At 43.3% G+C, this 18,054-nt stretch overlaps 1 protein-coding gene across 1 annotated transcript in view; it reads right to left on the bottom strand.

Annotated features, from left to right (window-relative positions):
* Positions 1-16,735, bottom strand: part of DIABLO (diablo IAP-binding mitochondrial protein) — a 151,974-nt gene extending 135,239 nt beyond the window's left edge. The window contains exon 1 of the mRNA XM_086942969.1: positions 16,575-16,735. Within this exon, the coding sequence (XP_086799095.1) occupies positions 16,575-16,624 (50 nt within the window). The 5' untranslated portion in view covers positions 16,625-16,735. The remainder of the gene's footprint in view (positions 1-16,574) is intronic.
* Positions 16,736-18,054: the final 1,319 nt, after the last annotated feature.

Below are 18,054 nucleotides of genomic sequence, written 5' to 3'. Positions count from 1 at the left end.
GCGTCACCGACTGGATGAAAGACAACTGCCTAAAACTGAACACAGACAAAACGGAAATGCTGATCTTCGGGAACAGCACCTCCCCATGTAAAGACGTATGGTGGCCTTCCAAGCTTAGACCCAAACCCACTCCGAAAGAACATACCTGCAACCTTGGCATCAACCTAAACAGCAAGCTCTCCATGAAAAGCCAGATTAACTCATTCTCCTCCGCCTGCTTCCTCACTCTTAGCATGCTCCGTAAGATCTACAAATGGCTCCCCGTCAACACCAGATGAACAGTAACTCAAGCCCTAGTCACCTGCCGGTTGGGCTACAGCAATGGACTTTACGTAGGAATCACCTCCCGAAAAGACTGCAGACCATACAGAATTCAGCTGCCAATCTCATCTTCGACCTCCCAAAGCAAACCCACATCACCCCCCATCTCAGGAAGCTCCACTGTCTCCCCAGCCAGAAGAGATGTCAATTCAAGATGCTGATCCACACTTACAAAGCCCTACACAACCAAGGACTAGCATACATCAAACACCACTTGAACTTCCACTAACCCTCCAGACACCTGCCATCTCCCTCTCTCTCACTCCCCAAAATCCGTTGAAGCAACAGTGGAGGACGCTCCTTCTCCTACTTGCTGAAAAGGCATGGAACGGCCTCCCCGTTCACCTGCAGACCTCATCCTCTCTGTTGGAATTCAGGAAACGACTCAAAATCTGGTTGTTTAACTGATCCCTCCCTAACAGCAGGGTTCTCATCGCCTGGATACCCTCACGGGAGATTAGCTACGCTTTACAAGTCCTGTTTGATTGATTAATGATTTGATAATACTTTCATGAATATATATTTCTGTTACCAAACACATTTTAAGTTACATACATTTCTCCTCTACCATAAATATATGTACAAGTATCAATTATAATTTAAAATTATAGCTAATTCAATATAATCTTTTGCCTTTGCCTAGCAGCAGCGATCTATCAAGCTAAACCACATTGTGAAAAAATCTTCCCCATGTCCCGTTAAAGAAATGTAATCTACCTCGAGTTGGAAATGCTATTCTTTCTTATAATTGTTTGTGTTCACTGACTCAATTATCTATATATGCAAAGGTAATAATACCTTGCCATTTATATGAATTAATTTTTTAGACCACCAAAACATCTTTCTGTACCCAGATTCCTGCAAGATTGCTTTGTGAACAGAGCATTGATACATCATTAAAATAAGCACTGGCAAAGCCAATAGGTCTTCCATTGGCTGTAAGTCTATTGGCTTCGTCAGAATACTTTTCTGGCTATTTTTAGGCTTAGAATTTCAACACCAAGTTTCCAGGTTAACTGTCCTAACAAGCATTTACAATGCAACGGTCTCGCCTTTGCAAAAGTTAGAGCTATTGGCATTGTAAATGATAAAATTGTTATTTATGTGTTGGTTTTGAAAACAGATAAATAAATGGCATTGTCATTTACAATGCCAATAGCTTAATCTTTTGCAAATGCGAGACCTATAGCATTTGCACCCCCCCACACACACAGAGCCACACACACACACACACACACACACAGCCACACACAGCCCCACACACATACACCCACACAGCCCCACACACAGCCACACACACAGCCACACACACAGCCACACACACACACAGAGCCACACACACAGAGAGCGCCACACACACACACACAGAGTCACACACACACACACACAGAGCCACACACACAGAGAGCGCCACACACACACACACACACACACACAGCGCCACACACACACACATATACACAGAGCGACTGGTTGGAGGGTGAGGGGATGTGAGGGTGAGGGTGGGTGAGGGTGTGTGAGGATGAGGGTGAGTGGTGTGAGGGTGAGGGTGTGAGGGTTAGTGAGGGTGTGTGAGGGTGAGGGAGGGGGAGGGGGCGTGAGGGGGAGGGTGTGAAGGTGAGTGGCTGTGGGTGTGAGGCCGAAGGTGTGCAAGGGTAAGGGGGTGTGAGGGTGAGGGTGTGAGGGTGAGGGTGTATGAGGGGGTGAGAGGGTGAGGGGGTGTGAGGGTGAGGGGGGTGAGGGGGTGTGAGGGTGAGGGGGTGAGGCGGGGGGTGAGGGGATGGGTGAGGGGGTGGGAGTGTGGGAGGGTGAGGGGGTGGGGCTGTGAGAGTGGGGGGGTGAGAGTGGGGGTGTGATGGGGTGAGAGGGTGAGGCACGTACACCTATTTTTACAACCGCTTATCTGCCTTTAAATAATTTGTTTGGTCTTGCTGAGCGTAAGTATATCAGGGTAGACATTTCTCTAAAAGTCACGGACTCTGTCAGACATGGATGAAAGGTTAAAAAGCCTGTGTCAGCTGAGGCAAGAAACAGCTATAAATGTGTAAACAATAACGCCTCAGGAAAAGAATTACAGGGGAAAAAAAACACTGAAGTTTTCTTTAAAAAAAAATGCTGCAGCGAGTGCTTTGGAAGCGAGAGAGAAAAGAAAAGCCTTTTGTCTGTAAGCCCCGTCCTTTTTAGACTGGGGGGCATGTTTTTGACTGTTGTTTACAGCTTAGAAATAAAGTCAAAAAACACGCCCCCCAATCTGAAAAGGACGGGGCTTAGATCAAAAGAAGAACGTCACTAGGACCTCTTCTCCAATGGCTGGTCACCATTTAGGAGGCCAGCCAATGGAGAAGAGGGGCGGGGCTTAACCTCGCTAGTGATGCTCACTCTACCCCATTAAGTCTCGCCAGCGAGACTGCGCATGTCTGCGCAGCCATCGCAGGCTGAGACCTAAAAAGGACACTAATAGAATTTCCCTTAGCCGGTTCGTTTCTCTAATCATACTTTCTTTATTCTCATTGGGTAGCTTTCGGTGTGATAAGCATTGTTCAGAAAACTAAACCCACTTTTAGATTCTGGAATTTGTAAATGTTTGTGAGAAAACTGTAACATTTTCCCTAACCATAAAAGGTTCATAAACATTCTTATAAACTCTTGAAAGTAAACAGCCGGGCACAGACCCCATAAATTACAAATATGCAGAAATTTTAATCAATTATTTTAATTGCCGCAAAAGATCGAAAATAAGTGAAAGCATGTGGGACAGATATAAAAACTGAGGAAGAATGTAGATGTTATCTGCCCCAAGACAGTTAGGGGGTAGTTGGTCCATATTTGAACCTACCTGTTTTCTTTGAAAAGGTATGATATTTTAGTGTAAATGAGAGTCCCCAAACTTTTTAGAACCATGATCCATCTTTTAGAACGACAAACTTTAGTAACTCACCTAACTTTAATGGACATGAGAAGGTGCCATTTTTTAATGCAATTGAAACATGGTGTGATAGCGCACTGTCATTTACAGACAGTACAATTTCATTAAAGTAGCTACTGACTTTGCCCAGACATACTGATTTATTGATAAAACTATACAGCGCACAAACGATAATGTGTGGAAATCTGGTTTCTGAAATATTTATCATTTGTCCATCACTAAGTAAAGTGTATTGATTTGTTGCCATTAAAATCCGTTTCTAGCGCACAAAAATGTGCTTTATGTTCTTTTCTTTTCCTAACGGCTGAATGAATACAGTTTATTTACAAGTATATACATTTTGTTTGTTACGTGTTGCAAAAAACACATCACACTTTCCTAAACTTCAGCAAGATTGTCACATAATTCACTTCAAAAACTCCTTTGACATTGCAGTCGGAGAAGGAAAAGTAAACACCAATCCCATAAGCAGCAATGTGTTAGAAGACAGCCTGTCTTTGAAGCACCAAATGCGAAAGATAAACACAGAATTAAAGGCAGCTTTATCTATTGCTCGGTCTTTCGCGACTCACCAAACAAGGATTTACAATGCAACGGTCTCGCCTTTGCCAAAGTTAGAACTATTGGCATTGTAAATGACAAACTTTTTATTTATAGGTTGGTTTTGAAAACAGATAAATAAATGCCATTGTCATTTACAATGCCAATAGCTTAATTTTTTGCAAATCCCTGGAACAGCTAAAAGCGAGCTACATCTTCACCATTAGTTTTAAAGGCTCGCACAGAGTGCTGTCAATGTGCCCAGTGATGTATCACTGAGCAAATCTCCTATGCTGAAGCTGTAGCGTATGTTATAAGAATACAGCCATTTTACTGAGCACTTTGAGGCAGAACTGATTCAATTTTATCAGAACTACTCCGTTTATTACACTACAAATCAGCCATTGGACTCAAAAGTGCAAACGCTATTTTACAGGGTATGTACAGCCCTGGAATGGACACACTACTACAGGATCAGTACTTTGACAGCTGGTTCCTATCAACAGCTGCCGGCTCTAACAACAGCGGAAAGCTCAGACGATGTGATCACTTTGGGGAGAGGGAAAGAGGTAAGAAGTTTCAGTTCAACCTTCTTTGCTCCCATCCTTCTCACCAGGTCAGTGCTAAGTATCCCCATTTCATTCCCCGACATCCACCCACCCACCATGAAAGACAGTACTATTTCTTATATCCGCGTACTGACCGTGCCCCCATCTTTGATAATGATTTTCTTCGATAGCATGACGCTGCGGTTGCAGCGCTTCTTCTTCTTGCCCTGGGTCATTGTACCATCCTCCGCCCCACCCCCTCGCCGCCACCCGCAGCTCATTCACTCGTCGCCGCCATCTTGAACCCGGAGTCCCAGGCACCGACCAACGTTAACTCGCAGCGTCGGCAAACTTGCTGCTGTTGTGGTCACGTGACCCTGGCGAGGAAATGACGCATGCTGCATTCTGACTGGCCGGCGCCATTGGCGATGTGTGCTTTGGAAACAGGTCTTTCCCGGTTGTGCTCTGCAGTTCCGTCCTGGCTGGAAAGAAGGCGGCCCAGAAATAAACCTGACAATCACAAAAGAAGCTTCAGCCTCCCTCTACTTAGGGGCAGCTGACTAAAAGCGCACCTAGGAATGGGAGCCTTTGTACTGCATTTTTCACCACCCCAAGGTTTGCTCTCGAAGGAGGAAGGGCTTAAATAGTAGAAGTCCGTGACTTCAACTAAGGGGATAATTTAGATCTCTTACTCAAACTTTACGTCCACAAGCATGATTGATGGAGCCAGAATGGATGGAGACCGCTCGCCATGGCAACCTGTACGGGATCTGGGACAAAGTTTCAGGGAAGGACACACTGGCATCAGTAATTGCTTTTACGATGTGACTGTTATTGCAAACTTTCTAGAGCGACTAGTTGTTTTTTTCTAATTTCTCAAGCACTTTGTTTGAGAAGAGAAATATACACATTAAATCTCGAAGCAGATAATTGTGCGAAAAACAGCACAGATACATACACCTAACAAGCGCTCGAGCGCTCGCCATTTGTCTGTAAGCCCCGTCCTTTTCAGATTGGGGGGGCGTGTTTTCTAGGATGTAAATAACAATCAAAAACACGTCCCCAGTCTGAAAGGGACGGGACTTACAGACAAATGGTTCTTCTTTCTATCTAAGCCTGTCCTTTTCAGACTGGGGGCGTGTTTTTTCCTGAAGACGTCACAGAGAGAAAGGACATCATAAAACACGCCCCTCAATCCGAAAAAGACGGGGCTTAAATGGAAAGACGCCCGTCTTCTCCAATAGCTGGCCTCCGTTTAGGAAGCCAGCCAATGGAGAAGAGGGACGGGTTTAAGCCCCCCTACTCCAATACATAAAATCTCGCCAGCGAGACTGCGCAAGCGCAGCCTACGCAGGCCGAGACCTAAAAACGGCACAACCCACTATTTGGGAAACACTGGTGTAAACAGTTCTTCAATGATATACCCAATGACGTTGTAGTATGAACTATACAAGGGGTTCATACATTCAATGACTCTGTTGCACAAGCACAATAACTGTGGAGAGTGTGATTACTGTCTCTCTGGTGAAAATAACAATGTTGTTACTAAATACTGCAAAGTGATAAACTGTCTTTACAGTGCCATTCTAATATTCATGTGGTCGATCAGAGCTTAGACAGGAATGCTACAGATAAAATGCCATCAGCATTGGTAATAAAGAACAATGCTGGTAAAAAATTAAATCCGTCATCTTGCTATTTAGAAAAAAACGATTCGGCTGGGGCTTTGTGCAGAAGCATAATGCCTTAAATTAACTGGAAGGGAATCTCCATTTGACTCAGCACTAGCCACAGAATGGACCACTAACGAACATGGCTGAAAGCCTTCTCTGCATCTTAACATCCAACAGCCAAGTGAATATCTTTGAGCTTAGCCAAATGCAAAATACATGTAATTGTGTTAGTATGCTCAGTGTTGTGTTGCCCTAGTATGAGCCCGGTGATGCTTGGGAAACAGGAACTTAATAGCAGAATGATGCAGCTGGCAAAAATGTTAGATACATTTTACTCTCAGCATTAAATGAAGATATAGGACTATAAGTGGGCCGACCCAAAGGGTTCTTGCTTTTCTTTAAAATGATGCATATGTTGGCATGTGATCAGTACTCGGAATAGCTCCACTCCTGCAGCCCTGAAACACCTCCACTACCAAAGGCTGTAAGGGCAAAGATTCGTATGGAATGCCAAGATCACCAGCTACATTCTTATTTGAAAGTGGACTAATTATCTCTGCAACTTCAGAAAAATTAACTGTATATAACATTGTAGCATTTCATTTGTTTAGATGTTGTTTTCCCTCAAGCTTATTACCTCATTACCTGTCACAAAAGAGGAGAGAATCACACTTGTGAAACCAATCTATAGCAGCTTCATAGTTTGCCAGATATATTTGTCAATTATTATCGCTTTTAATCTCTGATCTTATTTTTAGTGTTTTCTTTAGCACGGTTGCTGTGCCCTAAGTTTTTATTTACATAAGCTGCCAAGGCCTTCTTCCTGATGCTACTGTTTTTGGATTAGTCAAATTCAAGGGAGCTTCCAATTCTCCATCCGTCCATCCCAGCCTTTTTTCTGCAATTATATGCAACTGTTGAAGGTTTTCTCGTTTTCCTAGATTTAGTTTCCTGTATTTACTTTTTGACGATATGACAATACGATAGATAGACAAATTCCCCTAGCAGTAGTCTTCAGGACATTACATACAAATATTTTCGCTAACCCGGTTAAAGTCAAACACAACAACAGAAAATGTAATTGCATCTATAAACTCCTGGTCTGCCAGATAGTGGAGATCGTAAGTCCACACGTGAATTCCATGCACCACCGTAATTTTTAGGCACATGAAACGTCATCAAGCCTTCAAAATAACAAAGGTGGCTTTTTTTTTATTGACCAAGTCAGACACTGTGGCCAACCTTACTTCGTGCATGGCCAACCATGTGTGTTTGGCCACAGAGCAAAGGTTGTGCATGGTAACATTTGGTATTCATTACTTTTTTTAATTATTATTAATTCTGGCCCGTATGACCTTGAGGGACCGCACGGAGTCCAGTGTAATTGTAGCATTTTCATTTTTTCTCTTCAAATGTTTCCAAAGGGGGAGTGCCTCTGGGATGCCCCCACAAGAGCTAGGGGTCAGGGCATGCCTACACTGTCCCTTATATCTATTTTTAGGTCTCGCCTATTAATCCCGCAAGGGTTAATAGACGAGAGAGGCTCATTCAAGGTCTGAAACCATCGCACGGATTACGTTGAGTGCATGTGCACATGCACGTGCTTTTTACCATTTGATCCCGAGCCGCCTTCCTCCCAGAGCTTCACTAAAAAGGCATCCAGTCCCCCGCCCCCTGCTTCACACTTCACGGCCGCCAGGCGTGTTCTCGCATTTCTCCCCCACCCCCCCTCCCCACAGCAATGCCAAGAGCTTGTTATAATAATATGGGTAAACAACGGAACATACACTGTGGAAGCAATAAACTATAATAACACTCATTAAATTGTATTTAAAATAAAAACATCGTAACTTGTCATTGTATTTCTAATTCATACATACATGTTTCAGAGTGTTACATTGACATTTAAACTTAGTCTGGAAATCTTTCTCGTTTGCCCACGATTCTTTGCCTCCTCATATACTTGCAGCACCTCATGTTGCTCATCATTCTGTTTCCTTGAGCGTCTGAGCCCAAAAAAGGACTCTGTTCTTGTTTGGTTATTTCAGGGCACCGAATTTCTAGTCGACCGTTGTACTGGCATTAATGGTTATGGTCAATGAACGCAATTTTTAAATATTTTCTTTCTATTTCCAAGTGGTAGTTCTTTTCCCACCTTCACAAATGTGATGAATGAAAATATTACTCATCTTCTGCATTGATTTTGCTTCGTGGAATCCAAACGAGACCACCCTGTGCATGTACTTTTAGTTTTTAAAAGTTTTGCTATGGTGAGGTCTATTTTCTTTCCTGAAATGTTTCACTTTTACAAATGTTTGAAATCGGTTTCTTCCAAATTGAGCAGTGCGTTTACATTTTTGTGTGCACGACTGGCCAAATACATGATTTTTGGACACATGGCATTGTCCTTTCCACAGTACGTGACTATCCTGCTTTTATTTTATGTATTTACACCGTCCAACTGCTTTTCTGTTTAATTCTATAAAAGCCACGGAGTGAGGGGGGGTTTCAGTGCATGTGAGCGGGTGCGTGCGCGCACCACTCGAATGCTTCCACCACCCTCCCACCCATCACTTTATCTGCTGGCATTCCCCCCTCCCTTCTCGCCCAGTCCTTCTTGTCACCTCGGCTGTACACTCACCCCTCCTTTCTCCCCTTTCAGACGCTTTGATGTTCTCATCTCAGTGACCTGCGCGTGGGTATTGTGAGCAGCAGCAGTGAGCAGCAGCAGCAGGACATGCTCTGCAATGATGTGCTGCCTGAGGGAGAAGAGGGAAATATACGTGCATCTGGGCCATTCAATCTCTGGCCTCTTTACTGAGGCTGCCAAGGAAGCAATATGAAAATGTATTTTTTATACTTGTATTTAGTCATTTGAAAAGTGCCCACGCGATTTGCATCCTCAGTTTCTTGAAGAGTAACAACTTAAAAAAAAAAAAGCAGCATACAATATTAAAAGCGAAACCGTAAGTATTATTTTTGACCCAGGATCTGTGACTGCGTTATCTTGCTGACGGGACTGAAAAACATTCAGTCTCTTGCGTCACTTCTTAGCCTCCATATGTCCAGGTCTTCTCAAGAAATCTCGTCCTACAAGCACACCAACTGTGAAACGTACTAAACATTAGGCTCGACAGTCCCACTTGTGAACTAGTGCTTCGAAAACCAGTCAAAGGAGCAGCTCGTCCCCACCAGTGCAAAGACTGGTAGCCGGCGCAGGTCCACCCAAATGTACACAATATAGCCAGTCAGGGCTCCAAGTGCCACTGCCTTACCCACTACAAATTAACATGGAAGCCAAGCCGTTCCAAACGAACACATATAAAAGCAGTATTTTCTTTCGGCCACTCGCCAGTCAGACTGCAGGAGTACAGACCAGCCCCCTCCACCAAAGGCCACCCGAGAGGTACACATCTCATTAAGTGCCCGCGATCACTTTGGCGGCAACCCTTTGACGACCTTAGTGAGCCTCTTGGTGTAAACATCCAGCCCTTCCATGAGCCCTCACAGAGTCCTGGTCTGCCCGAACATGCCTTTGAAATGTCTCTCAAAGGACAGACAACTGCCTACTGGGGTGAGCCAACCCTTTCAATGCTTCTTTGATAAGCCCCTTTACCGCATACTGCAGGGGCTCCTCGAGACCCCCTGACATTTCCGCCACTCTTTTAAAGGCAGCTACACAGACTGTTTGGCTTCTGTGTCTGCATGCTCACTTCCTCTGCTCTTTCCCACAATGCTTTCAACCCCGAATTAAACACAGCAAATTAAGCTTTCAACATCGCCATGCAGACCCTGCCCACAAACATGGCTTCTTCTGATCTGTTTTTAATCACACATGTGCCCACTCCTTATGCACCCTTCCCAGAAGCAGTTCTTTTTTGCTATCTTCATGTGGGTATTGTGAGCAGCAGGACATGCTCTGCACTGATGTGCTGCCTGAGGGAGAAGAGGGGAATATCCGTGTGCATCTGTGCCCATTCAATCTCTGGCCTCTTTACTGAGGCTGCCAAGGAAGCAATATGAATGAATGTATGTCCATCTAATTTAAAGCTTCATCATTCGCCAGCAGTCTTTACATTTAAATATCTTGCGCATATCATTCAATTCCTTGATGTACCTCCAGCGACTAGCACGCTTCGTAGTTAAACATTAACAAATGCCTCTTAACTCACACGCAGCTGGTCAGTAGACTTCGCAGCGCTAACTGCTTCAGATTGCACGCAGCGCCAATGGCTCTTACCAGATCTAACAAGGTAACTAATACAGTCTCAAGTGTGACCTTTCGATATCAAGCAGAATTTCATGTAGAAAGTCTTCTTTTTTTTTTAAAACAGAAAAACGTCTCAGCGCTGCTCTCCTCGACGAGTTGGGTCTTTTATTTCCCGCATTTGGGTTAATCTATCCTCTTCACTGTATCACCTTTCCCATCTGGCAAGAGTACAAGCGTCGCCAAATTTGTTGTAGTTAGAAAAGCAGGAAGACACAAAAGGGTATCTTCAGGTGTGTTTATTATAAATGAATAAAGAGCCCAAACAGCCTCTTGCCAGACACAGCTGGGCCAACTGTCCCTAATGCCACTGGGATGACATCGGGCTAGAATCCCACAACATCATCTGAATGAATATTCTAGGCTACATCTTAAAGACACATAACAGGGGCCTCTCATACAATTCTTCAAGAAGAGCTTTGCTGTGGTTTGTTGAACAGGTTCTCAGAGCACCCATTTTTAGGCCTGGGGAAAAGGGCGGCTCTTACAAGAGAACACGTTTCATGGGCAATAAAGTAGTAACATCACACATTTAAGAAATACAAACATACGTATGTCCATGAAGAAGACAGTAAAATAAATGCTTTTTGTTTTGATGGAACACAGATTTTTAAAATAGAAATGTTTGCACGTGGGACCTTCCTAGGACTATTATGTGTTCCTTTCTCACTGTCACGGTCCCATTGCTTGTTTTTATTCCCACTTAAAACCCTGCCTCACCCTGCATCTCTAACTGCCCATAGTAATCTTGGCCTTCTAATTCACAAGAGCTTATGTTTTCGGTAGTGTTTCCATCCAACCCTCACCCACTCCATCCATCCATCCATCCCCCCCACTCCAACCTATCCACCACTCTAGCGCCCACACTCTAGCACCACCACTCTACCCGCCCACCACTCTACCCTCCAACTCCACCCTCAAAATCCACCATCCAAATCCACCATCCAAGCACTACTAAACCCTCCAAATACACCCTCCGACTACACCCTCCACCCTCCAACTCCACCCTCCAACCCCACCCTCCAACTCCACCCTCCAACTCCACCCTCCAACTCCACAGCACCACTCGACGCCACAGCACAACAGCACCACTCGACGCCACAGCACAACAGCACCACTCAACGCCACAGCACCACTCAACGCCACAGCACCACTCAACGCCACAGCATCACTCAGCACCACTCAATGCCACAGAACCACTCAACACCACAGCACCACTCAACACCACAGCATCCCTCAACGTCACAGCATCCCTCAACGTCACAGCATCCCTCAACGTCACAGCATCCCTCAACGTCACAGCATCCCTCAACGTCACAGCATCCCTCAACGTCACAGCATCCCTCAACGTCACAGCATCCCTCAACGTCACAGCATCCCTCAACGTCACAGCATCCCTCAACGCCACAGCATCCCTCAACGCCACAGCATCCCTCAACGCCACAGCATCCCTCAACGCCACAGCATCCCTCAACGCCACAGCATCCCTCAACGCCACAGCATCCCTCAACGCCGCAGCATCCCTCAACGCCACAGCATCACTCAACGCCACAGCATCACTCAACGCCACAGCATCACTCAACGCTACTGCATCATTTAACGCTACAGCATCACTCAGCACTACTCAAAGCCACAGCACCCCTGAATGCCACAGCAACACTCAGCACCACTGAATGCCACAGCATCACTCAGCACCACTGAATGCCACAGCATCACTCAGCACCACTGAATGCCACAGCATCACTCAGCACCACTGAATGCAACAGCATCACTCAGCACCACTGAATGCCACAGCATTACTCAGCACCACTGAAGGCCACAGCATCACTCAGCACCACAGAAGGCCACAGCATCACTCAGCACCACAGAAGGCCACAGCATCACTCAGCACCACAGAAGGCCACAGCATCACTCAGCACCACTGAAGGCCACAGCATCACTCAGCACCACTGAAGGCCACAGCATCACGCAGCACCACTGGAGGCCACAGCATCACTCAGCACCACTGGAGGCTACAGCATCACTCAGCACCACTGAAGGCCACAGCATCACGCAGCACCACTGGAGGCCACAGCATCACTCAGCACCACTGGAGGCTACAGCATCACTCAGCACCACTGAAGGCCACAGCATCACTCTGGGCAACCATTCAACAACAACTGGTTCTAATATGTTCACTCAATGTTTCACAATTTATTACAAATGTCACAAAAAGATGTTAATATTTCACTTCTGTTCTTGGATTTTCATCACAATAAAATATACTGAACATAATCTTCCCAAAAGTTATTTACAAAAGTTTAAGCTATTGCCATTATAAATTACAATACCTTTTATTTAAGTATTAATTATTTAAAAAAATCAAAGCCATTGTTATTTGTAATATTAATACATCTAAGTCATGTAAATACAACACATATTGCATTACAAATGCTATAGGTGTCACGTTTGCGAAAGTTAAAACTATTGGCATTGTAAATGACAAAGCTATTAATTTCGCTATTTTCAAAACCAACACATAAATAAAAAATGTGTCATTTACAATACCTCAAACTTTCCTAATGCGAGACCTATTGCATTGCAAATGCTTGTTTATTAACATTTTCAGGACTCTGGGACCAAGTTCCAAACTCTTGTAAAGGCAGACACAACATTTTTTACCCGTTGCAGCCAGCCAATCACATCATTTGGTCCTGTGGGACCAGCCAATCTAATCATGCGCCCACTAGGACCAACTGGAGCACTGCATCACTGGATAGCTGTGCATTTTTAACCTTAATTTCTCCAAAACTACTGAACAGATTTACACCAAATCATGAAAAGCTTGCTTTCTGGATCTAGCTTCCTGATAGCCGATTCTGCTGTAGCTGTGTCTGAAATTCCTATGGGAAATTGCTTATGTGATTCATTCTTTTTCAGCCCCGTTTGACAAATCACCCCCAAGTTTCTGAGGTGGATGAACCTTTTTTGTGAAGATTCGTCAAAAAGGTGCAAACGCTATTAGTAAACAAAAAAAATAAATCAATCTCCTATGGAAACCTGGTCCTAACTATAACTACACAGTGGCGATGGCCACTGTGTAATAGATAGATAGATAGATGTGACAAGTAAGCCTGTTAGAACTTATAGTGCCAATGGTTTGTCAGAGGGGGTAATCGAATCCAAAATCCTACAAAAGTAATCTGTGAGATTTTAATTAACAAAATATGTCTGCCGGCTTAACACAGATCAATAGCAATCCACCCTAAAAAGGTACTCTGGCTGTAAAATGCGTTTTGTCTATATAGATATATATATATATATATATATATATATATATATATTAAAACTAAAGTATGTCTGTTTGTCCTTTATGCATTACTACACCATTCATCCGATCGGCATGAAACTTTGGGAAGTTGTTGAGTACACTCCCAGGAAGGTTCCTGGCAAAAAAATAAAAATAAAAATAAAATAAAAAAAAGAAGAAGGAGAGAAAAATGTGTTAAATATCGGCCCACAGGGCCCTCAATCTTTCCAATACTGAACATTTACAGTTTCCGGTGCGACTCGCTTTTTTTTTAATGACCATCAACAAAGCACAAGGACAATCGCTGCAAGTGTGTGGACTAGATTTGGAGAATCCGTGCTTCTCCCATGGACAACTGGATGTGGCCAGCTCACGCGTCGGAAAACCTGATTTATTCGTGTACGCACCAGACGGAAAAACAAAAAATACAGCGTATCCACAAGCACTCGAATGAATAAACAGAATTAAAACAACACTTTAAAATGTTTTCCATATTAAAATGAATAAGTTTCAATAAAAAAATGACACAATGTAAATTAAATGTTATCATAACAAGTTTCCTTCAATTTCCTTTCTTCTGAGATCGCAGGAAGGCGCGACAGGTAAACTAGTAATACATAAACGAGGCCTACTGTTGTAACTTTTATAAAAGTGGAACTATGTCATCCGGCATACCTTTTCCTGATGACCCCGATCAGGCCTATAACCTTTATCATTGGCTTGTAATCATAACCAACTCAGACCCACTTTATTGAGCATGAGCTTTCCATCAGGACAACCATCAGGTACACCGACATAAAATTACCAATATATACACAAAATTACAGTTGTCAAAACCTTGTAAAATACCTCTTAAGAGAGCCTAATAAGAATGATCACAATGCAAATCTTCTTACCCCACAGCTTGTTCAAGTAAGTCACCTACACAAAAACGTTTGCCTACAATGGTAATCTGTGAGATTCCACGTAACAAAATACCTGCCTACAAGCTTAGAACACAGTGTAATAAACAATACACCATTAAAAGCCTATTGCTTTTAACGAATGCATTTTACAATAAACAAACCACCCAAGCCTACTGGCTTGATCAAAACATTTTATAATAAAGAGCTCACAGTTATAGCTTTGGATGGAATTTTTATTAGTAAACGAACCAGGCCTGTTCCCTTTATAATTGGTTTATCAAAATAAAACTCAGGCCTAAAATAATGAGCCTAAGCTTCCCAAAGAGACAACCAGTAGACAAAATTCACAAAATTTGAATTTTGTTTACAGTTTTATATAGCGCAAACATAGCCAAAGGCATCACGGTGCTTTACATGAGCACCAGATTACATTACACAAGGTCAAATGTTTTTGGTTAGGCACAGGTTAAATTATTTGCCAAGAATCACTTAATCTAAACAAAATACTGGGTCTCCTAAAAGGGCCTAACAAGGATTATCATGGTATAAATCTTCTATACCTGCCTTAGTCAAAGGGGGTAACCAAATTTAAAACCCCTGCCTAATAGAGTAAACTATAAGATTCAATGTAACAAAATAGCTTTCTGAGGATTTTAATAGAGAAATAACAATCCACACATAAAACCTATTGATTTTAACATATACGTTTCACAAGAAATAAGTCAGGCCCACTGACTTACTTGTAACTTTTCATAATAAACAGATCTAGCATGTACCTTTGGTCACTGGTGTGCCACCACAACCAACAAGGTACTGCTATATGAAGTATAAGCTTTCACACAGGACAACTAGAGGACAACTAACAATTATATAATTATCCTGAATATGTTGTTTAATAGCATTGTAGTGGCATTTGTGTGACCTTAAAAGTCAAGCACCATCCATCACTGTGGCATCTGGGCGGCAGAAAGGTAAAACAATAGCTTTGCTTGATAAAGAGCCTGGCTCAAGCAGCTAGTTAAACAAATTATGATATCTGCGTAAAGGATAGGTACTCTGGTCTCAAATAAACGTGATTTCGATTTTCTTATCATTTATGTTTTTTGTTTACTACTCCTTCCTCTTAAGACTATTGGTCCACGAGAAACAGTTTTGGTATTACCTTGCATGTGACTATTTCAATCTACCACATTTGTTCTGATGCATCAATAGTGTGTTTATATATCTGCTACAACCGAAGGACTATACAGTACCATTCGTATGGTGCATGTGGACATGAGGTTTAGCTACATTTAATTAATCGTAAATAATTAACAGGCTGAATAAGTCACCTTATGAGCGGTATGTAGAGGCACGAGGATCTGAAAAACTATGAGGCAGAAGATTTCTAAACAGAAGGGTCTTGAAGCTGTGTTTTCGCTGTATTGTGATGTATTTGTGCGTCGTATTACTTCTTGGCATTCGTGGATTTGATTACTAACATTCTATAAACAATAAAACATTGATATATTTACATGTGCCTTGCGTTGTTTTTATTTTGTTTTATAAATCTGTGAGGGTTTGTACTAGATGCAAGATTGCTAACATGCTTTCGATCTCCTTGGTACGTCGTTTGCGCCATAAACTGACAGTATAGCTAAGACCACCAAAGCACACATGTCCCAGTGAAATGTCCCTGTACGTTTCCCTACACATTGCATGCTCTTGCATCACATCAGAGGTGGCGTTTTCTGCAATCGAACTCGACTGTCCGTGATACACTTCCGTTCACTATTCCTTTTACTTTAAACAAACATATATAATGCTTATCATAATATCCCTCCCCATGTGACAGAAGAAAGCTGCTTCCGTGGGACCTGCAGAGTGCGCAGTTCTGCAACACTTGTTCCAGTTTTACTTCCTATTTAATTTCACGAGTCTCAAGTTCCTTAATTGTTCCCATCAGTGAGCATGTTATACACAATAACAACACGCGCAACCAAAGAATATTCTTCGTCACTCCACACCCGCGAAACACGAAAAGCGTCTAATGATGTTATCAAATGACAAGTTAGCCTGACCAAATCCATATCGGGTGCTTCCCTCAATTAACTAATACTACATACCTGATGACAGTGTGAAGTCTCCTCAAAAGCCGACCAGCCAGGGCCGCCATCTTACTTCCCCACCCAGGAAAATATAATGACAGCACTTCCAGGGTCAGGTCTAGTCATAGAGTCGTCTGAGATGACGAGCACTGTTACCATGGAAACACAAAAGCTACTCTGGCTGCACGAACAGGAAACGCCACTCTTTTGGCATACTGTCATGGAAATAGAAAAGAGGCACTGCACTGGAAGCTCTTTAAGAAAAAAGTGGCAGCCACCTTGGAAATGGATGGCATCTATGTAACGCTTTTCTGGGACAGATGCCTTAGTGAAAAAGGTACAAGAAATTGCTATATTTTTTAAATAAAAATCATGCACATTTTATATTTTGATTTATATTGTCAGAGGTGAGGATTCTATGGCAGGACAGGAGGCTCAGATTATGCTTTCTCGATTTCTTTACTACCAACAGCAGCCAATAGGAACATAGTAAAGAAAAAAGCAGACTACAAATCCCATGAGCACTTAGGCAACCATAGAGACTACATCCTATATAAACAACCATAGAGGACAACACTTCCTCTTTCTTTGCTGCTTCGCAGCCAGTTAAGTCTTTTTCTATGCTTCCTGTACTACTTGCATGTTCATAGATTGTATTTGTGCTTACTTGCATTGTGAACGCCGCTTATCTGCTGCTTGTTTGCCTATACTGCCGCTTCGCTGTGTGGTTTTGCTGCCTTGCCTTTGGCGTGTTTCGGTTCCGTTTTTGTCCGTCTTGGTTTGTTATCGTAGAGAGTGCGGGTCGCCTCTCTTGCAGTATTGGGCGCTTTGTGCCCGTATATTTTTGTGTGTGGAGCGGGACCGGGACTCGAGAGCTCGTGCGCTAGTGTCGCGCGTTGCTCTTCTTCCTGATTTTCAGGCGAGCCTCCGCGCATGCGTGTTGGTTTTGTTTGCACTCCGTGTTCTCACAGAGCCCAGACACGCTGAGAGGCGGCGTTTTCTCCTGAGCCTCAGCCCACTGCCTGCCGGAGAGTCCCTCGTGACGCCCTTTAGCTCGAATAAGGTTTTGGGCTGTATAATTTATAGAGGTGTTGCCTAGGGTGACTTGTACTGCAAGCCTGTCCCTCCACTCTTAAATTTAGTGTTTTTTGGTTGAGTCTTGCTCTGCCTTTTTGGCTTGCTTGGGGCTGTCACTCCCCCTGACAGGGTCGCTTGTGTTTACCACTTGATCTTTGCTTTATTATTTAGTGGGCATATATATATATATATTTTTTTTTTTTATATATATTTTCCTCTCTTCTGTGCTGTCATTTCTTGCACCATGGCTGTTTATGACGATTCTGAGGAATACTATTATGATGAGGAGCCTGAGGAGTCTTTTGAATACGATTTGGTCGACGCCCCTGACCAAGGGGTCCAGCATTCGGTCAATACTGCGCTGGTCCGCGCTACTGGACCGTTAAAACGCCATTTGACCGACTATGCTCAGCAACAAGGC

This window comes from Lissotriton vulgaris, chromosome 11 (genome assembly GCF_964263255.1).
Source record: "Lissotriton vulgaris chromosome 11, aLisVul1.2, whole genome shotgun sequence".
Lineage (NCBI taxonomy): Eukaryota > Metazoa > Chordata > Amphibia > Caudata > Salamandridae > Lissotriton > Lissotriton vulgaris.
This window is presented reverse-complemented; position numbering and strand designations above follow the sequence as displayed.